Here is a 25,136-nt window from a genome sequence, read left to right as displayed (position 1 = left end):
CCCCCGCCGACTCACCGTCTCGGCGCCCGAGGGCTGCGGCCCGGCGCTGGGGCCGCCCATGACCCCCCGCAGGAAGTTCATGGCGGCGGCGCCGCGCGGCCGGTGCGGCCCGGCCCGGCTCGGCTCGCCCCGCACCGCCCGGCAGCCCCGGCCCCTGGCCCCGCCGCCGCCCCCGCGACGGAAGCGGCCGCCGCGCCTGCGCCGCGACGTGGCGCCGACGTGGCCGGCGGCGGGGCGCGAGGGGCGGGGCGCGCGCGGGACCCGCCCCCGCGCCCCGAAACTGCTGCTGCTGCTCTGGCGGCGCTGAGGCGTTGCGGTGCTAGAAGCGCCTTAGCTGCAGGCACGGGCGGGCACCGGCGCTTCAGTCTTCCTTTTCTTTCTTCTTCGCTTTTAAACTTCTCCTTCCACAAGCATGGATTGGGATCCCCCCCCCCCCCACACACACACGCACACACACTTCACCTTGCAGCCCCAGCACCCTGCAAAGCAGGTGGCACCAAGCAGCCCCCCCGCCTGCCCCCTGAGTAAGCACAGGAACAGCTGGGCCCCCCGCTCAGCTGCACTACCCACATGCAGGAAATCAAGTATGTACCCAAATACTTGGCTGGACAGCAACCTAAACAAAATCAGTTTGTCTGAAGCATAGCCAGCTATTCTCAAAGCAGCAGTGCCAAATATTGTTTTCTGAAATCATCACTTGGAAACACATGAGCCCAGCTCTTCTGCTAAGTCATCAGTAGTTGCATACGCCAAAAAGCCATCATGGAGCTATTAAACTGACTGCCAGATAAAGCTTTAGCTGTAGTGGTTTTACTCTGTGACAGAGTTTTGAGTGCTTCAAGAGGAACAATGCTCTTTGTGCATTTGCTCTATCAGTTACTCATTCCACCACTACTAACTCCTTACACTAACTCCTGCATGCGCTTAATGCAACACCACCTATTTAACATTCCCAGGTAAGCTAGAGGCCCATTCCAATTCATTACATAACCAATGACTTGCACAACTGGTTAACTCAGTTGACAAACCAAAAGGTGTTTTCAGGCCTTACCCCAAATCCTGTAACTCCTTTTCACATTAATGACTTTTCCATCAGTCCTTCAGCTGCACAGGTTTAGAAAATAATTTAACAGGCTGCACCAGGTCAGCAACAAATGCAGAAGATGAGACATTCCTGTTCCTATGGTCTGTCCACTTATACTGATTTGCTGTTTCTTTGACATCCACAGCAGTGGCCGTATACACCAATTGCTCCATCCTGACTGGAAGAATACTGCATGTATTGCTGCATCACTTCCACCTGGCATTAGTAGAGCCAAAAAAATATCCCTCCTCCGTGTAATTATTAGCCTCATTAAGCATTTTAAATAGGATAAAGTATGAGAAGGAAGAAAAATCATCACTTTGGGATTATTCCAGGTGGCACCTTCTCAAATCAACTACTTCTCCATTAATTGTAAATTGAAACAAAAGCCCTCAAAAGAGCTATGCTTTTCTCCACAGTTGTTTGCACCTATGCACATTTCTGCCTGCATTTTCAATAGCAAACAACAGCATAAAGTAGTAAACAGCTCTAAATATCATATCACTTCCTAGCATGTTTTGCTATGTATTTGCTCAGAACCAGCAACAGATGTGTGGTAGGCTGGGGGAGTTAACTTACCTCAAAACCAAACCCCATGCACCCCTGTAACAGACTGTTCTCCTCCTGGAGCCTCAAGGGCTTTATGTACCCAGAACAACTCTGCGATTAACCTTCAGGCTTAGAATTTAGAAGTACGGCTTTTTTATAATGGGGGAAAAAAAGGAAAACAGGATAAAAATCAGAACAAGAATAAAGAAACTATATTATTATTTTTTAGAAAGGCAATCAACTCAGAGACAGAAGCTTATCCAGATACCAGTGACAGTTCAGTCTAAGAGAAGAGCAATAGGTAGTTACATCTCTTTCAGATGCTGAAGTTCACATCATTTGATGAAGCTCTTGCAGCCATTTTTGTATTCCATACTGAGGAACAATATCCAAGCAGCAGCGCTCCGAGTAAATCAGGTTTCCCCAGTAATCTACAAGGCATTTTATCTGCATACCCGCTTCCAGGCTAGTGTTGCTCTCCTAGTTACTGATGCCATTTTTTTTTGTTTGTTTTTTGTATGTTTGCATATTTAAATACAGCAAATTTTATAGCAACAGTAGCAAATAAACACAGAAAGGAACTGCCAATTTTACTTGATTTCAATTAAATTTCATTGGATTTCAATTTTCTTTTTTGAAATTGCCTTGGAATAAAAGCAACTTGCTATTTAGATGTGTGGCCCAGGCACTTCCAGACTAGGACTCAGTTAGGACCCTTTGAGCTCTCATGTAATTGTCTGCTACAACTGCTACTGGTCCCTGAAATTATTAGCTCAAAATTGAAGTACTTACCATTAAATTAACATGGTAATCTAGGTAAATAGGCAAGGGTTGTTTCTAATGTATTTTTAAGAGGCCCTTTCCCATGAACAAAAGTAGTATATACAACTGTTTCTCACTTTTCACTCACTGAATTCATGGCACAGTTTTTCACTTCATTTCAGGGAGTAAATTCCCTTCTTTCCCAAAAGGAAGCCTGTACAGTCTTCTCTTTCCATCCCAATCTCTAAATTTATTTCTACTATCAGCATTTTAGACTCAGCTGTCTGTGACTATGAAGTCCCTGCAATAGGGGCAACTTGCTCCTGTTCTTCTGTCCCAGGCTTACAACAGCTGGCATCTGTTATACCAAGATGGGATCCTCAGTGATACAAGTAAATTAGATTTCCAGAGTTATACAAAAGGTCAGCTATACTAAAACATTAAGAAACAAGCAAACCAGCTTTCCACATATCTGCTGTAATTCTGAACATATTTAAGTGGACTACCTAACATTTTACTATGAGAGATTTTTGGTTCTCCTCCCCCCCCCCATCAGCTGAGGAATCAAAACACATTTAGATTAAAACACATAATCAAAACTCCACATTGTGAGGCAAATTAGATAACTTATTCTTTAATTTTTCTACTTGTTACTACATAAAAGGAAAAGGTGAACAAAATTAACAAATATTTTGATATCACATCAAAATAAAGCTTTTTAACATTCTAAAATATGGCTTCCTCACCCATCTAAAGACACCAAAACCAACATATTTGTCAAAAAGATTTGATATCACAGAACTCATACCACAATAGGCTTCAGTGAAGCAATTTTATTCAATTAAAACTGCATGTCTTGTAGTAACAGAGAAGTAAGCCGTAATTACCTCCAGTCCTCAAGAAGCTACACAGGCTTTTGGAGGTGGCAAACCTCTCAACCTAATAAAGAACAGACGCAGAACACTTGCTTCTCCTTCCTGCACAACTAAACAAATACACACTTGCAATTCATCTTGCACCTGCACTGCATTCTCCCTCTTGGGGGGAAACACCTCTGTTAACCAGTTGCCTTTTCCCCAGCATGAGTTTCCCTAAAGGACTAGCAAGCCCCAGCTTTCTCTGAAACTACAACTTCCAGGGTGCTTTGCTGTGACACTAGGCTTATATTGAAACCTTAAAGCTGGCCATACATTTTCTTTTACACTGGTAAATGAAAAAGCAGTGTTAGACAGCTCAGTTTTCCCTATATGGCTACCAGCTGGCATGGAGAGTAGAGGATTTTCAGCTTGCTGGGCAGCAGGAATATCATTTGCTGAGGTCAGCTCACCTGGTAACAAGAGCCAAGCAGAATATTTTACAGCAAACAGGGCCATGTCAGCAGTTTCCTGGGCCAAAGCAGGAAAAGGCTGGTCTGCGTTAAGACCACACATTTAACCCTGACCTAGCTCTGCTCTTCCCACCTAGTGCAGTGCTGCAGACTGCACTGGAGTGAGAGGGGCTGATCTGCAAGTCCTTTGCCATTACAAGCACTGTTTGCCCACTTCCTAGCAGTGATTCCGCTTTGCAAAATTTGGCTAGAACCAGGCCTTCCACTTTCTGCCTGCATCCAAAAGTGGAATCAAAAGGATGAACACAACTCTTAATTGGTGTGATTATAAAGCAGGGCCATAAGGCAGCTTTTGCATCATTTGCCTCTGTCCTAGTTTGTGAATTTCTGGGATGCTCTCTCATACCAAATGGCCAAATACCAGGAAAAGAGAAGGGGGAAAGAAAAAAAAAAAGCAGCATGTATTTCTAGAGAAAAATAACCTTGGATACCACCAGGGTTAAGAAAGGAAAGGTCAGCTGAAAGGCTGAAACAAACAGGAGGCCAAAAACAAAAGTGGAAAGAAAAAACCCTAGTTGTTTCACATAATATACATGACATATTATTGCAAATAAGATCTTACAACAACAGCACTTCATTCTAGGAAATGCTGTGCCTGACACAGATGTTGGTGTTTGCCAGGCTTCTTTTCCTAGGATGTCTCTTTGTGGCAGCCTTTACATATGCCTCCATAGAGTCCATGCCATTTCCTAGGTGGATTGCTGATTACAATTTACAGGTGCCAACTGTAACACTTCTTGGGAAAATTTCACCTCCTGCCCTTGCCAATGAGAAAGGTTCACGTATTTCCTTTCTGAAGCCAGTGGCAAGCAGAAAAGACAGAACTCACCAGAAATGCTGAAGCTGGGCAACAGAAGTCAAAAAAACCAGCATGTCCTTCTAAAATACTGAAACCATGATTGCAAAGTTTTCCATCCTTACATATAGAGCTTCAGTGAAAGACAGGTGATTTGCTCCTGAAGCAGGGGTTTGTTGTGCCCTGGCACACACCCGTGAGTCCAGCTTTTCTTACCTTGGGAAGGAGATACTGCAGTGGTAACTGTGTTTGCTGCTGACCTACTGAAATAGTTATTTGATATGTGAACCTCAAAACCGTTACCTATTTTGTTCTTCAGCATACCTCAAATGCACATACTGAGAAATGCTTCCTTAATTTTGGTGAGGAATTAAGAACTAAGCAAGCTGAATGGGGGAAAGCTTGGTATAGAATAGCACTTTTAGACTAACTTGAACTACATCCTTTTATTTATTAGGTTGCTGGAGAGTTCTGCCAAATGCAAAACATGGCAACATTTAGCTGAAATCGACCCCCCCCCCCCAAAAAAAAAGTGCAAATGGTGAAAATATCAGCGTGAACATAGTGACGCTGACTGCCAAGGAGCCCGTGCACTGCTGAGCCGCGCTGACACCGAAGACACCCCCGCCTCGACTCCACCACATCCCACAGCGCAGCCAGCACCTGCTGCAGAAACATACCTTTGTTATATTACTGCGAAACACGCAAAACCAGTCAGAAAGCACAAAGAACTCCGGTAGCTCTCGTGCCGGCAAAGCCGCAGCAGCTGAGGAAAAGGCACCTCAGCGGTACTCGAGCGCCGGGGCACCGGGCGCCGCCACCGGCTGAGGGGAGCCATGGCTCGCCCCGCAGCCTTCCCCGCGGCCCAAGAAGCCGCAGCGCGGCTGCTTCCGCCGGCGGCTGCGCGCCGCACGGGCCGGCACCCGTCGGTCCGTTAACGGCCGGCACGCGAAGCCGGCGCCCCCACCGACGTCACCGCGGAAGGGCGCCGGAGATTGGCCCAGGGCGCCCGAAGGGGGCTCCGGCCCGCGAACGCAGGGGTAGGACAATACGGCTGGCGCGGCGGCAACGCATGCGCGCTCGCTCTCCTCCCCCCCCCGCTTGTCCCCTCCTTCCGCGCAGGCGCGGGCGCACGCACGCACGCACAGGCACGCGCGCACGGGAGCCCCAGCCGCCCCTCCCCCGCCCGGCCGTGACATCGCTGCCGCCGCCGCCGCCGCCGCGCCCGGTCGCCCCGTCCTCCCCCCGCTGCGGGACCCGGCAGGGGACACGCTCGTCGCGCCCGACACCGATCAGGTCCCGGGGGGGACGCGCCCCCGCCCCACGCACCGAGACTTTTTCCCTAGGTGAGCGATGGGCGAGCGGAGGTAGGCCCCGCGGCCGTTGGGAGGGCGGCCGTTTAACGGTCGCGGCGCGCGCGGCGAGGGGGGAGCGGCGCGGCGCGGCTGGCGGCGCGGTGCCCGGCGGCGCCCTGCGGGCCCGCCCTGCCGCGGCGCGGCCTCGGGTCCGGCCGGGGGCTCCCGGCCCGCCTTGTCGCCCGGGGCGGCGCGGGGGCGGCGGAGCCAGCCGCGGGCGCGGGCGGCGGCTTTTGTTCGCCGTCACCTTGGAGGTGCGGCGCCTCCCGGCGCTCCTCTTTCCGTCTCGCCCCGGGCGCTGGCGGGAGGCAGGGGGAAAAAGCGCCCCCTCGCCCGCCGCTCCCAGGCGTGACGCCCCGAGCCCTGCGTTGCTTCGTGCTTGCTGCGATGTTGATGCCTTTCATCCTTTCCCGTAGCTCGATTCGTGCGCTGCCTTTCGTGAGCCCCGAGAGGTATCTGGACGTTGGCATGTGCAGGATGCTGCTTTCTCAGCCTCATCTGTACTGCAGAAGCAACCTTAGTTTTCTGTCCTCAGCTCAGTGGGCTGCCCATTTCCTGTGAGGATTTGGTTCTGGGATAGCATCACTGGCTCTAAAACCTTTTCCAGCCTAGGTCTTGCTAACTCCACGGACCTTGCCATTCTCTGCCCCCTCTTGTTCCAGTCACAACTTGAGCTTCTCTGTTCTCACTCATAACATGGCTGAAGTTGCAAGCATCTTCTATTCTGCAGATCTAGATAGCCTGAGCAGCCCTTTTGTGAGCTTCTCTTATTTCACATCTGAGCTGGACATGGTGTTCTCTGGCGTTTGCTCCCCTTAATCTTGGCTGGGTAAAGTAAAGGTCATTGCAGTTCCAGAGTGGGTTCATAGGAACATCTTCTAGCACAAGTGATTTAACTTCCCTGGTTAGCTGAGTAACACTCAGGATCTTGAGCTCTGTGCCAAGCACTGCTGCATGAAAGAAAGAACGCTCTATGGAGTGAGAGAAGATGAGATTATTGCTTGATCTAAAGCTAAACAGATTGACTGCAGCCTGCAGGGTTTTTGATTGTAGCCTTCCATGTGAGTTTGGCATTTCTTGAGCCCTCAATATATACTAGGCCTTTCTAGTTCCATGTAAAAGCATTCTGCTTTATTACAACAGAAAGTGTAAAGATAATAAAGCTAGTTTTCATATCTTGAGAAACAGGATAAATTATTCTGTTCTTAGCTCAGTGCTTGTGCAAGTAGACTATTTCTTATTCTTAAGCTTAATAAAGCACTCACTGCTGCCTCAGTTATCTCTTTTTTCTTTTTGATTCTTTTGTTGTCAGTTTTAATTAGGGAGCGCTAGCAGAGTAAGGTCAGCGACCAACTTACCAGAAATGGTTACTCTGCTGTGTAGGCCACACTATCCTACTTAGTGGTGTGTAGCAGACTTAAAATGAAGTAATATCAAGCAAGCACTGCTCTGTATATCCGAGTTCCTGGAAGTAGCATAGTTGTGTTACCATAGCTTGGTGAGTAGTCACAGGGTTTGTCAACTTCCATTCTTAGCCAAGAAGGTGTTACTGACAAACTGGTATTGCTTTTGCTTCTGGAGTTAATTTGTGATTAGCAAGGCATTCTGTATTCATTGTGAATGTAAGTATGCCTGCAGGGCCATATCTGCCTCAGGAAAGCTTTTTCGTTCTTTAGGAAACATCCTTCTCCTGAACTTGTTCCGGAATCTGTTAGCTTGGGTGTGAGAGGCGTAATCCTTGTTTCGTGTTTTAAGTGTTCTTGTAATGTTCTAATTGGCAGATGTGGGCTCGTGTATGGAATTATGATCTGTATCATATGAATATTTTTCATAAGTAGATTAAAATGTCTTTTATGATAGCTGACTTACTGGAGAGAGAAAACAGAAGAGCTGACCTTTCAATCTGCTGATCCCCTGGTGTCCTTATAGATAAAATGTTTGTCTGTATGGAGTTGAGATTTCAAATTATGCATCTACTGTCACACTGAAAGAGTGTCTTACAGTGCTGAAAATACGCTGAAGAAACACAGTATCTTAACACGCGGTTTTGAACTTCTTCACTTTTATCATAGCAATTGTGACACTGAATGTCATTTCTTTTGAGAGTATCAGACAAATGAAGAATTTCATTCCAACTCAAGGAGCAGGTGAAAAGACTTAATATATCAGACTAATATATATCTATCTGATGAAATATCAGAAGAAGGACACTGAACCTGGCTTTGGCTTGTAACAACCAGGGAGAGGGATGCAATAGCTTCCATAGAATGTGGTGCCATTGAGGACAGTTGCCATTGTTATTCAGGTGAGTGTTAGCTGTTGTAGGTGATGCAGCTTAACTGCCCAGAAGATGGTCCCCTGTAGTAGTCATGTGCCTACAATATATGGTGCCATTGAGCTTCTCTCAAAAACAACAAGAATACGACAGACAGCTTGATTTGAAAGAACTGTATGTTGTGCCCTGGGGCTCAGCCAATTCAGATTTTACTGGATTAGCTAAAGTAGTTCCTAAAGTAAAGAGATTCTCTTAGATTATACTGGTTTGCTAGCATTTACTGCTGATGGAGGATGATCTGAGCACTTACCTTGCATAGCATGAAAGAGAGGAGATAGTTTCAGTTGGTTGGGTTGGTTGGGACTTGCAATTGCTTTTTTTTTTTTTTTCCCTCACTTTAGTCAATGTTCATTTTACATTATTGTGGAATATAAGCCAACCTTTGCAGGGCTGTATTAGTTACAGATGCCCTAGCTTGTGCCAGTTGGACTGTCAGTTGCAGCTTCATTTTTTAGCTTTATTTGAGGTATGGCTGTTCACAGAATGTGTTGCAGTATTGTGATCTCAAAGTCACAGTTATGGATCACAGTAGCAAGCACACCCTTGAAGCCATTATTTTCCTATCCAGAGTCAGTGGGAAATGCAGTTCAAAAGTATTGTTGGTTCTTGACCTTCTGCAACCCCCAAGCTTACCTTTGATAATCTGTATTTAGGAGAAATCCGTCCAGCTTTGAAAAAGCTGCTCTCTCCTTCCTCTCTTTTTTTCCCTAGGCTCCTGTGATTTGGGAATCAACACAATGTCCCTTCAGTGCTTTGCTTTGTGTGCTTACTATATGAGGAGCATCCTTCTGATCTTCAAGAGTGCTTTGCCAAATTTTATTTTCAGTTAGAGTGACATTTTCAAATCTGGTGATTGATTTGGATGCAAGTTGCAAACTTGTGGATTTGAGAATGACCACACTGTGGCAGTCTTACGAGAAACTGGACCTTAATGCCCCTGTGGCTTTAGTCATGGAAGAATTGTTGTAGTCTTTGAATTCAAAGGTTGAAACTTGCATGTCAATAAAACAAAATATTTTATCTGCATGATAGTTTCTTAATAAAACAAATTCTAAAGCCTGCATCTCCCTCCCAGACCTTTAAAGTTTGTCATGTTCCATGCCTTGATAGAGGTTAACTTTCAGTTCAGATTACGCTTTCTTGAGTCTGTTTCAGAATACAGTTGGGTATTTTAAAGGTGTTTTTTGAACTAGAACTAGTGAGATGTTCAGGCAGTTTAGTTCTATCTTGAAACACTATAGAAGTAGATTTGAACTAATTGGTTGTGCCAAAGTTGATTACCTGGATATCTAAATTTGCTCCATTGCCATCTCAGATAACTTGCTCTTAAAAGCCTTGTCACAGATGACTGGTCATGCTTTTGTTTCTACAGGTTCAGGGAAACAATAAGAAAGTCTAGATATGTTTTGGAAAGCAGATTTCTCTAACTTTAGCGCTGCTTATCAAGCAAGATACATGCCAGTGAACATTTTGACTAGTCGACACTTAGCATTTAGTGGCCTTCAGTACTTCTTATCAAACAAGGTTCCCCTGCGTTCCTGTTTCCATGGAGAATGGTGTTAGTGGCTTGTTTCTTTGAAGAAGTGACAAACACAGTTTAATAAATGAAAATTTTATTTATAAAGATGAGTACAGACTGAACAGGTTCACACAATTAATTCGGTGTGGACTCGAGAAATTATTGTTGCTGTTGATTCTGAAGTGCTCCAGCACAATTGTGCTAACATCAGCTATGTCTGGTCCTTTTAGCTCTTAAAAGTTTCATTTACTTGCAAGGGCTGACTTCTTTTATTTGTCGTGGCTGGCATTTGTTATTTGTTGTTTGCAGAGCTGAACAAAAGTCTGTTGGAATCAAGCAGAGTATGGTTTTGATGTTGTCACTAAGTTAATTTACTGTTACTGTTATTTCAGTACAAACCCTGCTGTTGCACTTGGTGTTGCTCTTTGGAAGAAAATATGCTTTCTGTTTTTGTTCATTTGCTTATCTTTGTCTGCAAAAAAACAGGAGTCTCCTTTCTGTGGTAACTTTTCCTTTGTTTTGGTTTTCTTGAAAGGAGTGAGTAGGGAAATAACTCAAGTTTTTCAAGATACGGATTTAGTTGTTTGAGGAAAAGGTGACAGGCTTATCCAGTCCTGTAGGCTTAGGTTATTGTTAAATTGTTGTGAATTTGAATAATGTGAATTGAAGTTGCAGAGAGTATCACACTGGTGCATGCTCCTTTAGTTTCAGAGTCCAGTCCCTTGGGTGGCCACGTGTTTGTCCCTTAGCTGAACCTTGTCTGGAGAAGACAGGGTTTCCACATTTCTTTGGGTCTTCAAGCTTGTTAGTCTAATATGAAATATGCTGAGCGGCTGCCAGTTTTCCTTGGGAATGCGGTACAAATGCAGTATGGCTTCCTGGAAGCACATGAATTGGAAGCAGGAATAGGGTGGAATTGTACAGAATTACCTGTGCAACCAGGAACAATTGCATGAATGTTCGTGTTGCTTCATCTGCATGACTTATGGCTTTTATTAGTGTATGTGATTGGGGAGGGGGATGTTCTTTAACACAGCAGTTACATTGTAAAGAAACTAGCAGGTAAATTTTCTTACTTTCTGGTGTTCGCCATCCCAAATCCAGTGCTTCAGTGCGCTCTAGTGCCTTGAGCAATAAGGTCTCACTAAGACACTTTCCCGATGGTTCAGGTTGATCTGATAAGGTGGTTCATTTTATTCAAGTGAGAAAAGTGCTCAGGTTCTTCCTTCTTAGCTGTCATTCCTTGATCCTTGCGTATGCAGCTATGAAAACTTGAAAAATATCTTTAAAGGAGTATGTATATCTATGGGGCTGGCTTTACTGTCTGGCAAATCATGGAGATACGCTTCTTCTTAAGCTTGGCCTATTTAAACTGTTGATGAGATGCCGTGGATTTTAGCTTTAATTTCAGTTGTGTGTCCACTTTCAAAACCCTCAGGCCTGCCAGGACTTGGGTGTTTGGCTTTAAGGAGGTGCTATACTAATTGGGACGCATGGAATTTTTTAGATCTTTTTGAAACCCTATTTTCACAGCACCCATGTTGATAGAAAAGAGTACCTGCATTTTTATTTTATTGCCTTTTAATGACTTGGAGACCTGAACAGATCATTAAGCCTCTGCTGCTTTTATACAGATCTCTGAAGAGATTATGAGGCAGGAAATAATACTGAGACAGCTGAAGAATTGTACTGAGGCATCCTGTAAAATACTGTGATTCTGTGATATAAATCAATAGTGCTGTCCCTTGAAATATGGGCAGACACAGGACTATACTCATCTGTTTTAGCATGTAAACCAACTTCTGTTTAAAGTCGTTAGGGAAGAAATTTGCTGTGTGTGATTATCCCATACTTGGCCTTTCTCAGATTTTCTGAAAGGTTTCAGAGGCCTTAGCTGAAATAACACAGCTTCCAATGAAGGAAAGATCTAATGTGATACAGATCTGATGTAGTGTAATGACTTGTCACCGATTATTATGTTTTGTACCCAAAGGCATTTTCACTGTTCGTTGAGGTATGCCAGCAATTTGTTAACATATGTACTTTGCTTAATGCTGTATTCATAAGAACGTGTGCTGGCTATGGTCTGCTTTTTAATAAGTTCTGTAAAAAACGTCTTTTGTTATGAAGCTCCGTCCTTGTGTATTTGCACAAGTGCTTGTAGTGATTACTGTATCATCAATTTTGTGTTCATCATCTGCTGTGAGGGGGAGGGCCAAAAAGGAATAATTTGGAGAAACTGAGGTCCTTGTTCTTTCAAGGTTGCTGTCTAAGTAAAATTCTCATATGCATGCCTTTGCTGTAGTATGAGTCATGTTAGGAAGCACCCCAAATGGGCTTTTTTTTTTTTTTTTCCTGAAAGTTCCTGCTTTGAACATGCACAGGGCTCAAGCCTTTGATATCTCGTAGTATTCTTGACAGTTGTTTTTTAGGTCTGATCATGAAAATGACTTCCAACTAGTGTTCCCAGGACTCTCAGCTAATACTGTATTTCAGAGAGTCTTGGAAGATTATAATCAAAGTTTTGATAACCCTAAAATTTCTGTTTTCTTATCTCCAAGTTCCAAACTTGTATTTTGGACTTACCTTGTTTGCCTGCTGCCTTGTCTACAGATTTCTTTTTGACACTGTTGCTTAAAGCGTGATTCCTGGCTAGCTGTAACGGGGAACACTCCTTGATATTGGCCTGTGGCTTGGATTGCTGGGTTGAGATTATTTTAACAGTCCATTAAGTGTAAATTACCTGAGCAAAGCACTTGGTTTTTGTCTTTGGAGTTTCTTGTTGATGCAGGATCTGACATGTTGGTGATGCTGTTCCTTTGTACCTTTTAATTTGATTACAGGCTTCTCTTGAGCTGAGGTTAATCTCTAAATTTCACTTTATGTGCTCTTCCTCCTGGCTATCTGTAACTGGGAGCCGGCCTTGGTATTGTCCTTTAGCTTGGATTGCTGGGTTGAGGTTGTTTTGATAAGAAAACAAAGCTTATTTTAGGGTTATCTGCAAGTCTGAAACTTCTATTTTTGACTTGATCTCCTTTGCCTGCTGCCTTGCCTCCAGGTTTATTTTTTGAAACAGAGAAAGTAGAAAAAGCCTTCTGTAGACAACTGGAGTCAATCTCGTAATTGCAGACCCTGCTATTCATGGGTGACGTCAACCACCCTGACATTGGCTGAAAAGGCAGCGTGGCGGGTCTGGAAAAACGTCAGAAAGATTTCCAGAATGCCGAAGATGATTTCCTGGCACAGATGATCTATAAAACAAGTAGGGGAGGTGTGAGCAGAGAAGTAGGAAGAACTGGTCAGGAGGGAGTGATCGACAGTGTCAGCCTTGGCAGCAGCAACTATAAGATAGTGAAGGTTAAGATTCAGAGAGAAGCAAGTAAGAGGAATAACAGCATTACAGCCCTGGTCTTGAGGAGAGCAGATTTTGACTTGTTCATAGGTCTTTTTGGCTGGATCCTACGGATACTGTCCTGGAAGGCAGAGTGGCCCAAGAAAGCTGGTTGATCTTCGAAGGCAACATTTTCAAAGCAAAACAACAGTTTAGAGGTGCAGAAAGTCAAAAAAGTGTTGCAGAAGGCCATTACAGCTGAACAGGGAATTCCTGACTGAGCTCAAATAGAAAAAAGAAGTATACAGCAGTTAGAAGAGCGGATGGGCTACTTGGGAGGGACACAGAGACGTGATCTCAGTGTTCACAGATGATACTGGAAAAGCCAAAGCTCAGCTGGAGTTGCAGCTGAAGAGGAATGTGAAGGGCAACAAAACTGGTTTCTATTACTACATTGGCAGCAAAGGAAAGAAAAGGATAGCATGGCAGTGGGGCAGGGAACCTAGTGACAAAGGACATGGGGAAAAAAGCTGGGGTTGTAAAAGCCTTATTTGCCTTGGTTTCTACAATTGGGATCTGCCCTCAGGCCTCTTGTGTCCTTGAGCCTGGTGACAGAGTCTGAGGAAGCAAGGTGTTATTCACGGTTAGGAAAATACTGAGTTAGAGACCAGTTGAGCAAATTTGTCATACAGAAATCCATGGGATTAAATGAAAAGTGTCCAAGGATTCTGAGCATCTCCACATCACCAGTGCTATTGTAATGCTTCCTGTCATCTTTAAAAGGTCATGATGAACAGGGAAGGTTCCTGGTGACAGAAAAAAGGCAAATGTCACATCCATCTTCAAAAAGGTAAAGGAGGCAGATCCGGGAAAGTACAGGTTGGCTAGGCTCGCCTTGGACCCTGAGAAGGTTTAAAAAGCAAATCCTTCGGGAAGCAATAGGGAGGAATAACCCTATGCATCAGTACAGACTGGAGGCTGACCTGCTGAAATGCAGCTTTGCAGATAAGGACCTGAGGGTCCTGGTGGACAACAAGTTGACCATGAGGCAGCAATGTGCCCTTGTGGACAAGAAGGCCAATGGTATCCTGGGCTGTATTAGGAAGAGCGTTGCCAGCAGCTCAAGGGAACTGATCCTCCCCCTCTACTCAGCCCTGATGAGGTGAGGCCACATCTGGAGGACTGTGTCCAGTTCTGGGCTCCCCAAAACAAGAGAGGCGTGGAGCTACTGAAGCGAGTCCAGCAGAGGGCTACAAAGATGATTAGGGGACTGGAGCATCTCTCTTACGAGGAGAGGCTGAGAGAGCTGGGCCTGTTCAGCCTGGAGAAGAGAGGCCTGAGGGGGGATCTTCTCAATGTGTATAAGTATCTGAAGGGAGGGTGTCAAGAGGCTGGGGCCAGCCTCTTCTCAGTGGTGCCCAGGGACGGGATGAGAGGTGACGGGCACCAACTGAAACACAGGAAGGTCCATCTGAACATAAGGAGACCTTTTTCACTGCAAGGGTAACAGAGCACTGGAACAGGTTGCCCAGCGAGGTTATGGAGTCTCCAGCCTTGGAGATATTCCAAAGCAGTCTGGAAACAATGCTGGGCCATGTGCTCTAGGTGACCCTGCTTGAGCAGGAGGGTTGGACTAGATGATCTGCAGAGGTCCCTTCCAACCTCAACCATTCTGTGATGCTGTGATGTTCAGGTCCGTGAAGGACAAGAAAGTGTCTGGGAACAGCCAGCATGGATTTACCGAGGGCAGGTTATGTTTGATGAACTGGATTGCCTTCTGTAATGAGATGAATGGCTCAGTGGATGAGGACAGAGCAATTAGATGTGGTTTTCATTGATTTTAGTAAGGCCTTGGAAATAGTTTTCCATATTATCCTTGTAGCCAAATTGAGTAGATTGGCTATGAGGTGAGTGTAAAACTGCCTGGACAGCCAGCATCAGAAGCTTGTGATGAGTGTATGATCAATAGTATAAATTCCAACTGGCAACTGGTTGCTAGCAGAATTTCTCGAGGGGCAATACCAGGGTTGATGCTGTTTAATACCTTTCTGATGTCCTGGATGATGGGGCAGAGTGCACTCTCAGGAAGTTTCCGTATAATATCAAATAGGGGGATTGGCCCATACTCAGAGGGATAGGCTGGAGAAATGGGCTGACAGGAAGATCATGAAGTTCAATAAAGGCAAATTGCCAAGTCCTGCATCTGCGTGGAATAACTCCATGAAACAAGAAAGCCTGGGAACTGACCAGGTAAGAAGCAGCTTTGCAGAAGTGGACTTTGGGATCCTGGTGTAAAAGTTGAACTTGAATCGTCAGTGCGCCCTTGAAGTGATGAGAACAGCAACTGCATCCTGGGCTGTGTAAGCAAGATCGTAGCCAGCAGAAGTGATTCTTTCCTTCCGTTTGACTCCGGTGAGACCCAAACCTGTATTATTGCCCCCCGTTTTAGCTACTCAGTGCAAAAAAGATACTGACGTGCTGGAACAAGTGTGGTGTAGGATCAGCAGGGTTATCAGGGGACTGGAGCACGTGATGCGTATAAGGAGACTTAGGACTGGGTTTGTTCAGCCTGAAGAACAGAAGACCAAGGGGGGGATGTTGCTGCTGCCTTCAACTACCTAATGGAGGGATACAGAGCCAGACTACTCCAAGGCGCACAGTGTTAGGTTGAGAGCCAATAGACACCAGTTGCAAAAAGGGAAGTTCTGTTCAGATATTAGCAAATATACTTATTCAGAACTTCTTTAGATGAGGCTGTGAGCAGCTTAATATAAAGTGGTCATGCTTTGAGCAAGGGATTGAACCAGATGACTTCCAGAGTTCCAGTCCAACCTAAATTATTCTGTGACAAACGTGAATGGCAGTTGGCCAGGCAAGTAACACCTAAGGCTTTGATGATCTCTGAGGTGTAATGGTTTCCCTTTCCAGTCTTCAGGGAACGCGAATCCAGCCCACATAATAATTTCAGAATGTCAGTGCTACCTTCTGTGTATTTAGATGTCACAGTAGCCTTTTGAAGCAGATCTGCTTTGAGATAAAGGAATGTTACTGGCTTTCTACTTAATGAAGTGTATTCCTGTTTTGTAATACTTTTTAGCTTGGACTTTAATTGTTCATCAGTTTAGAGCTAAAAGGTTAAATAAATTGTTCTAGACATTTTTAGCAGTGTTCTTTGGAAAGAAAGCACCTGTTCTGTAAGAATCTTAGCAAGAATTAGTTACTCAAAGTGGGGGGGAGGGTTTGCATGCATTGATGGAGTAGTTCTGTGAGCATACAATTCCTGTTTCCATAATTCTTTAAATTGTAAAATCGTTATGTTCTTCCCTTTATAAGGAAGCTTGAATATATAGATTTGTCTTTGAACTAATGTAAATATTTTTGATTACAGCATTTGACACTGTGTACCAAAGAAATGGTGATGGAGAAGCCAAGTCCCCTGCTTGTAGGGCGGGAGTTTGTGAGGCAGTACTACACTCTGCTAAATAAAGCTCCTGACTTCTTGCACAGGTAACGCTTCCATGCAAAAATAACTTATGTTCTTGAAAGAAAGTGTGTCCTGTTCATCAGAAGTTAGATAAACTTAAACTCTTGAGTGCGGCAGAAGAATGTTTTGACTAACTTTTGCGTTCTTGAAGGCTATTTCAACTTACTGAAAACTCTTTAAGTTCTACGACTAAGTCTGGTCGTATCCTTGGGATGTATTGCATGTTATCAAGTTATTTCCTATGTGGAAAAGTGAGCTACTTTTCAGCTGATAAAATAGTAACATTGACATATTACAGAAATATTTTTCAAAATAGATTTAAAACAAAATACAATTGCAGAGGAATTACTTGCATGTAGTACCTAAGGCAAGCATGCTAACTATTTCAGGATACCATATTTTGCTTTGCCTCTGAAATGTTTTATCGAGATCACAGCTGGAGATTTCAGTATAACTGTCAAGAATTGGATGAGGTAGCTGGAAAATGAAGTGATCTTATTCATCTGCAACTATGATTTAAGGTGTATTACGAAAGCGTTCCTTTTCTTTTCTGTTTTTGATTGGCTACAGCTTATCACTTAAGATTTTTCATTTCCACATTTGGACTCAGAGCAGCACAAACTTAAAATAAATGAAGATGAATAAAGCTTTGCCAGTGTTCAAAAAAGCAATTACTTATGTGGGTTGCTCTGTCTCAGGCCTTGGCATAAGGCTAATGGTGAAAAATTGGACTGTTTGACTGATAACAAGTTAGACCTCTCAGACAGCTTGCTTGAAAATTGAGCTTTTGAATAATGCCTCTTTTCATCTGTAGCATTGAGGCAGGGAGAAATGAATGCTATCAGTTTTAGTTAAACAACCAATTGTTTTGATTGCAGTCAAACTGAATGTTGGGGTAGATACCCATGCCTCCAGCTTGGTGTTGCAAATAGTCTTTGATTTTCTCATAAGAGCATTTACTGTAGTGACAGCGATTGTAACCTTGGCAAGATTTGGGGGTATTTTTTTGGTTTAAAAAGCAGAATACTATTAGTATATTTTTACTACCTGGCTGCTTGAGTCAATGAAGGGCAGCTAGTTGTTCCAGGTTTGCTTTCCAGCCTGCTTCCCTTAGTGTTGCAATATTACTTCCCCATTTCATCAATATTAACACATGCTCTGGGAGCATTAAAGAACTAGCGTTCCTGGTACATGCGGGATGTGGACTGATTTTTCCAGGTTGGGGCAGTATGTAATTCACAGAAGCACACGTGTGAGAAAAACGGTAACTGTGAAGGCATTTAGCATGTTGAAGACAACTTTGATGCTTTAAAAGAGATGCTGGATGCTACCCACACCCATCTAAATCTCAAGCTTCATTGGAACAACTCTGAAACGTGTTTTTACCAAATTATGTTGTATGCCTGGTATGCTGAGTGGAAATGGGAAATGTCGATAGAGTATTCCTTGTCGAGGGAAGTGAGTTTTCAATATGGACTCTTGACCAAAATTATTTTTTTATTGTTATTATTATTAAAGTGTGGGGTTTGGGGCGGGGGAAGATGCTGTTGATGACTGCTTAACTGCCTTCCGGATTAGCCCTGCCTCAGATTGGGTGGATCTGGGTTGACAATTGTCAGGCAAGCTCTGCTGGCGCAGGTGATACTCTGTACTTGAGGAATGACTTTGGGCAGCTCATTTCCTGAAAGTGTTAGATTGCTCTCTTGCTCTCTCTTGAACTCTGAACTCTCAAAATTCTTAAGGACAGCATAACCGCATGAAATTATAGGGCTGCCTAACAGTAGTCAACTGCATTCACTTTAAATGTTGCACAAGTGTCACTAGCAATAGCATTTTAAGTACTTCCGTACAGAACTGTCCTAGCAGCTGTTTTGATCGGGTTTGTTTCAAGAAGCTGTTGAGATCATAACTGATTCTTGAGCTAGATGTGGGAAACATCTTCTAGCCAGTTTTAGTCTCCCTTTTTTTTTCTTTTTCTTTTTTTTTTTGTTGCATAGCTGGCTGTTCCTTCCTACTGAGAGTCAGATGTGGAAGATGTGTGTTTGTCTCTTCTTTGGACCCACATTGTATATGAGTGATGGTCTTCTGACAGGGTATCTTATAGTCCTTCTGTTCTCTTGCTGTTAATCTGATGAACAGCAACACGTTTACTACCATAAAAAGATTTTGGTTTTAAAGGCTTGACAGTTTTGGACTAAAACACTTGTTGAATATGGTTTTGCTTGATTTTTTTTTCACAGCTATAAACTTTACATCTCTCTGCTTTTGCAGGTTTTATGGCAGGAACTCTTCTTATGTCCATGGAGGACTGGATGCCAGTGGGAAACCGCAAGAAGCAGTGTATGGTCAAGCTGTGCGTATCAAAATTGGTGGTGTAGTCTGTTCAGAACATATTGTATGTGTCAGTCATTTTTTTAAGTCAAATACTTCTGTTGATTTTCTTATCTGGTAAATAATGGATTGTGATCCTGCCTGCTGTTCAGAGGCCAATACAAATTTAATTACTTATTAGCCTGAATTTTTTAGTTGATTGTTGCTGCTGTTATTGTGGGTTATATATGATGCTCACATTAACTGTGCACCTGGAGTGTAGGACATACTTCTAGGACAGGAAGCAAAGCATTTGTTAGACTGGCCTCTTGATGTATCTGATTTCAGTTAGAAGTGATTCTTCGGGAAAGGAACTGTGATCTTTGAGACTTGCATTGGATTCTGCATGTTACCAAATTCTTCTGTGGGTGGACTTCTCTTAAGAGAATTTATCTCTTAAAGTAACTTTTGAAGAAGTGGTGTTACTCCAGAAAAGCACAAGTGCTTCTTTTTGATTGTAGCTGCTTTTTGGAATAATATCTGCCACCAGAGAGCATCTCTTCTTGTCATAGCTTCTTTTGGGCAATTGTTTTGACCACAGCCAGGTTTGGCTGCTTCTCCTTTCACCAGCAGAACCTGTTTTATGGCTGGGAAAACCGTGATGGTGCAGATGTAGCCCACTGCTGTGAGGTTTGGTACTTTGTGGCTGGGGAGAGGGTTTTTTTGTTTGGTTGGATGGTTGGGTCTTTTTTTTTTTAATAAACACAGATGAATCCTCTCTTTCTTCAACAGGCCTCTTAAAAATGGAATTTTTAAAATGGCTCATATATAGTAATGCACCTGGAAAATTGGATAGCAAGTTGTGTTGTATTTGGCTCCTCTTATAAGTACTTGAAAAGTGCAGAAGAAAAATTATTTAAGCCCAGATAGGCTGTTCTAGGTGAAAGGCAAGGTTTTGTTCCTGTGTTTGCCTTCTGACCTTGAGCAGGGTGGTTTTTTGCATTAGTTCAGGCTCAAGTATTTAAAAGGTGTAAAGCTCTGTACAAAACTCAGTGTAGCTAAAATGTAACTCTTTATTTCTAGGAGATACACAAAAAAGTGATGTCATTACAGTTCAGTGAATGTCACACCAAGATTCGTCATGTGGATGCTCACGCTACTTTGAGTGATGGGGTGGTTGTGCAGGTTATGGGAGAGCTGTCAAACAACGGGCAGCCGATGAGGAAGTTCATGCAGACTTTTGTACTTGCTCCAGAAGTAAGTATATCTAAGATTGTGTTTGACTTCAAGTAGTGGTGTTGAAAGCCTGGCCTATAGCTATAATCTGTCTTATTGGGCCGAAAGATACTACCTGGCTTTTAGAGCTTGGCCAAAAGGCTATGATCAAATGTGTCACAGCGCGTGAATGCAGAAGAATGAGTGTATCAGACCTGTCTCAAGCTGTTATATTTTCTTAGACTTGGGGTGTTGGAGCAGTAATCCAAAACAAATAGGAGCTTGTGTTTAGGAGCTGCTGTTTGCACCAACAAAGAAAAATAACGGCCAGCCCTGTAGATGAACGCTCCAATGTAGTTCTGTCCTTTCTTCAGATCTGCTGACAAATATGAGTATTGGTTGATGCAGTGCAAATCACTGCTCAAATTCAGTTCTTAGCAAGAGTGAAGCTCTCTTATGGTAAAGGATTTCTTTTATTCTTTCTACACCCTTCCCCCCATTTTGTCAAAAACTATTGCCTCATTGATTATTAATGCTTCAGAGCTTTGTTGAACTTCTTCATTGTTTTCTTATGCAATAGTATGAGCGGACAGCCACCCTGTGGATGTTCAGTGTGTTTTTTGGTAAATTTTTTTTTTAATAGAGAGCATTTCACAGGTGACTTGATGAAACTGATAGACTTAATGTTTAGTTAGGACCTATGCTTACCGTGCATTAACAAAAACTGTATTATTCTGCCTGCAACTTTTCATCTTTCCGGTGGGTTGAAGTTGTTGTTCAATTATTTGCTTAGAGAAGAGATGCCACTTGAAAAGGGATTCTAATGAAATAGTCCTATTCCAAAATGTAGGTGTTTACCCCAAAACTCTATATCAGCTCTATAGTTAACTATAACTTATAGTTAACAACGTCCATGTTGTTAACTGCTAATATATCATACATGCAAAAAATGTGTATGTTCCTCTTTTACAGGGATCTGTTCCAAACAAGTTCTATGTCCATAATGATATCTTCAGATATGAAGATGAAGTATTTGGAGATTCAGAAGGAGAACTTGATGAAGGTGAGAAGAATTGTACTTCTGACATAATAGAGCTTGTCTTGTACTTGTACCTCCACCACAGGCATAGAGTTTTTGCAAGTGTCTAGAGGACATGGAATGATAGAAACTGTACTGTGTTGTTGTGAAGCATAGTAATTTGGAGGCAGGAAGAGAAGGAGAGTCTAGGTTATGTTGTTGTGACTGTCTGCTGGTCCAAAACAGTCTGTAAAACTAAGCTCTTCTTGTAGTGCCTTGTTCCCTGAAAGACTAAACTTGCTTAGGCTGAGTGAGGCTTGGTAGACAACGGCAGCGAAGTGAGCAATTGCACTTTTTCTGCAATTGAGTTTCATTACGTAGAGTTGATTTCTCTTGTCAATTGGATTTGTAGGTGAAGTGATTTGAATAAAATCTAGCTGGCTTTTTTGAATACAAGATGTAGTTTGCTTTCGTATCATCACCACCTTCAGTGATTAATTTCTGTTCATGGGCTGAACTTGTTTGTTCTTGAGCTTTTTTTCCTGTTCATTGAGCCAAAGCAAATCAAAGAAGAGTACAGACAGAATATGCATACATGTGTTCACTGAGTTACTGCTGGAATTTGCATCATCTTCTGTGGAACAAAGCATCTCGAGCAATCATCCTCCTTGTATTTGAGGTTAACCTTCTTAGTTTTAGGTACTGTGATTTATGAGCTAGGGATTTAAACTTCCTTTCCTACTGCCAACGTATGGAAAGTGTCTGATGCTTAAAAAGACCCCCAAACCTTCCTCTCAGAGCTTTCCAACAGCAATGCAGCTCTGTTTCCTTCTTTTATGAAAATGGTAAGAAGCAAAGCCTCCTGAAGGAGCAGAATGGTCTTGCTTCTCTTATTGCAGCGCTTACTGATGAAGCTTAACTTAAATTGCTACCAGTTGAATGTGCTTCCATTTTAAGGGGGGCTTGTGTACGCTTGCAGAGATGTTCAAGAAAGTTTTTCTCTTGTGTCAGAGTCTGAAGAAGAGGTGGAAGAGGAGCAGGAGGAAAGGCAGCCGTCACCTGAACCTGTGCAAGAAAATGCGAGCGGTGCTTACTATGAAAATCACCCTGTAACGTAAGAAGTTCATTTTATTAAATGAAGTTGTTTTTTTAAGAAAACCAGAATCGTTTTGGCTTTTGGATTCTGGTTGTGATTTAACGGGTTTAGGAAACTGTGCTGAATTTGCTGTGGTTTTATGTTATGTTGCCTTGTATTATTCTAAACACTGATTCTTGAATGAAGAGAGGAAGTGGAGGATGTTCTTACGTTTGTTGGTTATTTTCACTTCTGGTTTCAAGTGTGAAGTGAGAAGGTAGCAAATGCATTGATGTATATACTTATTTTAGTCTCTATTATATAAAATTATAATAATGAGTTGGTATGATGTAATTCATATTGAACAGATGGTTTAACAAAAGGGTGGTTAACGATATGCTACTCCTTACATTTGGGTAGCACCTGAAACTGAAAGAAAGGACTAATTTTGGAGAAGCTGTTCTACAGCTGCATTGGAAGAATAGGTTTGTGCCTTGGGTGTCTTAAAATCTGAACTACATGAAAGAAAAAAGTTCCTTTACATTTTTATAAGAGAAATATATTTTATGAGAAATTACACTTTTTCAAACATGGGAATGCCTTTTAAGGGCCAGAGATTACTGTCTGGTTTCCCCAATCAAAAAAACATTTACAAAATCAGTCATGATGTCTGTTAAGTGCATCAGTGGGAATGCTAAAGGCTGCTCAAGTAATGATTTTATTGAGATCTCTAAAGGAAGAGGGGAGTCTGCTGGAATTCTGACAGCGACTTGCTCAAGGTCATGCAGGAAGGTTTTGATGCCTGAAAGAGTTCGGTCAGGTCTTATTCATGGAATATGATGCAATTCAGAAAGACCATGAAAATGTGCCATTCAGCAGTTAGTCACTTAGGCATGTACTCTCACCTGTGGCAGGAGTTGCATAGACATAAATACTTGGAATTTGACAAACTTTTTGGGTGACTGGAAGAGAGAAGTAAAGAAGTAACTTCAGACCCCTTACATGGAACATACGCAGAATGGAAAATGAGTTGCATGTAACTTTCAATAAACAAAACCTGCAATTCCTTTGGTGATGTGCTTTACTTGTATGGCAGTTTGGTAAGTAAGTTGCTGGTATGCTTCCAAAATCAGCTTAATTTATGTGTGTAGCTTAATCTTCTGTTGGTCTGTGCTTCTTGTCTTGTAGGAACAGGGCTTCTTGAGTTTAGCATCTATTCCTTAAAGGGTTTACATGCCTGGTGTTGTATTCAGATTCTCTGCAGAGAATTGCAAAACTTGCCTTCGTTTTAGTAGAAATACAGTTTGATTTTGTATGCAACCAGAGCGGTACAGCTTAAATTCTCACAAGATCGTATGTATAGATAACATATGGTAGCAATTTGACACGGAATAATAATTTTAATATCAATCTTTTCTATAGTATAGCTGTTAAAAAAGTCAGAAAATACTAAGCAATTGATTAACTGCATAAAATGCTTCTGATTATTGTAGTAATGGGATAGAGGAGCCTCTGGAAGAACCGTCTCACGAACCTGAGCCGGAACTGGAATCTGAAACAAAGACTGAGGAACTAAAAGCGGAAGTAGAAGAAAAGACCCTTGAAGAGCTAGAAGAAAAGTCTCCATCTCCACCCCCTGTAGAACCTGTTTCACTACCACAAGAACCACCAAAGGTTAGTTAAAAGTCATATCTGTGCTTCTAGGTGAAAATGGTAAACCAAAACATTTTGAACTTAGCCTTTCTGAGTGGCCAAGCTGGTATCTGTTTTCAGTATCATGCTGTATGAACAGCTGAACTTTAACCTTTAACTTACAAAAATGTGAATTTTTAGCCAAAAAGGAAATAATGTTGTTTTAAAATGTTACTCAAGTCACCTATTGTATATATAATGTTCTGCTTGTAAAGTGTGTGTGTGTGGTTTTATGCATGTGTAAACCTTTTTAAATGTGGAGTTGAGATGTGTTTTAAAAAAAGAAAAACACCCCAAACCACCACCAGCAAAAAACTCAAATAATGAGAACCGCTGTTCTTTCTTGGAGGAAAAAAAACAAAAAACATAATAATGCATTGACACTTGCAAAGTTACCGGCAGTATAGCTTTAAAATGAGTATGAGGGCTTTGACTGTCTCCCTTAGAGGCTGGATGCCACATCTTACAAAACACGATGCACACACCGTGAGTCCTCTGATATGGTTACTCCTAGGTAGTATGAAAGAGATGGGAGGAGTCAATGAAAACTGGAGAGGTCATTTTCTGGCTCCAGTGTCAGTCTCCCCTATTTTGCCAATCCTTTTTCTCTTTTCCATTTTAAGTTCTAACTTCTGGCATCCGCTTCCTTTCTTTCTGCAGAAGACACTTAATAGCACAGGGTTTTCAGTCCTAGGTTTGGTTACATCGTGGAAAGCAGTGATCTCGGGATGCTGAGGGAACTGAGCTCACTCAAATAGTGATAGTGAGTACGGTACATATGTGATCTATACTGTTGGAGTCCACAGATGGTTAGAACTGCAAATCCTTCTGTATCTTCGATGTAATGCTAGCACAACAATGATTTAATAGCTAGATGTGAACCAAAAGTATATTTTCAGCAGACGAGTTTCCCTGTAGGAATGTCAGTGGTTTGCCATGATTAGTAGCCTAGGTTTGTTGCATTTCCTGCAGGCTTTCTCTTGGGCTTCAGTGACCAGTAAAAACCTGCCTCCTAGTGGTACTGTTTCTTCCTCTGGAATTCCACCCCATGTTAAAGCACCCGTCTCACAGGTAACCCATCTGTGAACACCTTGGATTGTCTCATTACTTCTGCAAACTGCTTCAGTTTTTAAATTAACAGATCAAATTGTATGACTTAAATTTCACAAATTAATTGTGTCTTAAATGTTAATGCACTCACCTTTTTGTCACAACTGAAGGCAC

General features: G+C 42.8%; 2 protein-coding genes across 8 annotated transcripts in view; one reads left to right on the top strand and one right to left on the bottom strand.

The window, feature by feature from the left end:
* The window catches only part of USO1 (USO1 vesicle transport factor), a 44,188-nt gene extending 38,829 nt beyond the window's left edge, over positions 1–5,359 (bottom strand). For 4 of the 6 annotated variants that reach the window (XM_067297465.1, XM_067297467.1, XM_067297466.1 and 1 more), the window contains exon 1: positions 16–132. In XM_067297465.1, the coding sequence (XP_067153566.1) occupies positions 16–81 (66 nt within the window). In that variant the 5' untranslated portion in view covers positions 82–132. Of the gene's footprint in view, positions 1–15; positions 133–5,258 lie in introns of those variants that run through there. The other 2 variants (XM_067297469.1, XM_067297470.1) reach the window with 2 other exon arrangements.
* Positions 5,360–5,745: 386 nt separating this feature from the next.
* The window catches only part of G3BP2 (G3BP stress granule assembly factor 2), a 28,969-nt gene continuing 9,578 nt past the window's right edge, over positions 5,746–25,136 (top strand). The window contains exons 1-8 of one of the 2 annotated variants that reach the window (XM_067297463.1): positions 5,746–5,924; positions 16,507–16,625; positions 18,874–18,955; positions 19,996–20,169; positions 21,100–21,190; positions 22,157–22,259; positions 23,714–23,894; positions 24,885–24,983. In XM_067297463.1, coding sequence (XP_067153564.1) covers positions 16,531–16,625; positions 18,874–18,955; positions 19,996–20,169; positions 21,100–21,190; positions 22,157–22,259; positions 23,714–23,894; positions 24,885–24,983 — 825 coding nt within the window. In that variant the 5' untranslated portion in view covers positions 5,746–5,924; positions 16,507–16,530. The remainder of the gene's footprint in view (positions 5,925–16,506; positions 16,626–18,873; positions 18,956–19,995; positions 20,170–21,099; positions 21,191–22,156; positions 22,260–23,713; positions 23,895–24,884; positions 24,984–25,136) is intronic. The other variant, XM_067297464.1, reaches the window with a different exon arrangement.

The sequence above is a fragment of the Apteryx mantelli genome, chromosome 5 (genome assembly GCF_036417845.1).
Source record: "Apteryx mantelli isolate bAptMan1 chromosome 5, bAptMan1.hap1, whole genome shotgun sequence".
NCBI lineage: Eukaryota > Metazoa > Chordata > Aves > Apterygiformes > Apterygidae > Apteryx > Apteryx mantelli.
Note: the sequence above shows the minus strand (reverse complement) of the source record. Positions and strands in the feature narration are given on the sequence as shown.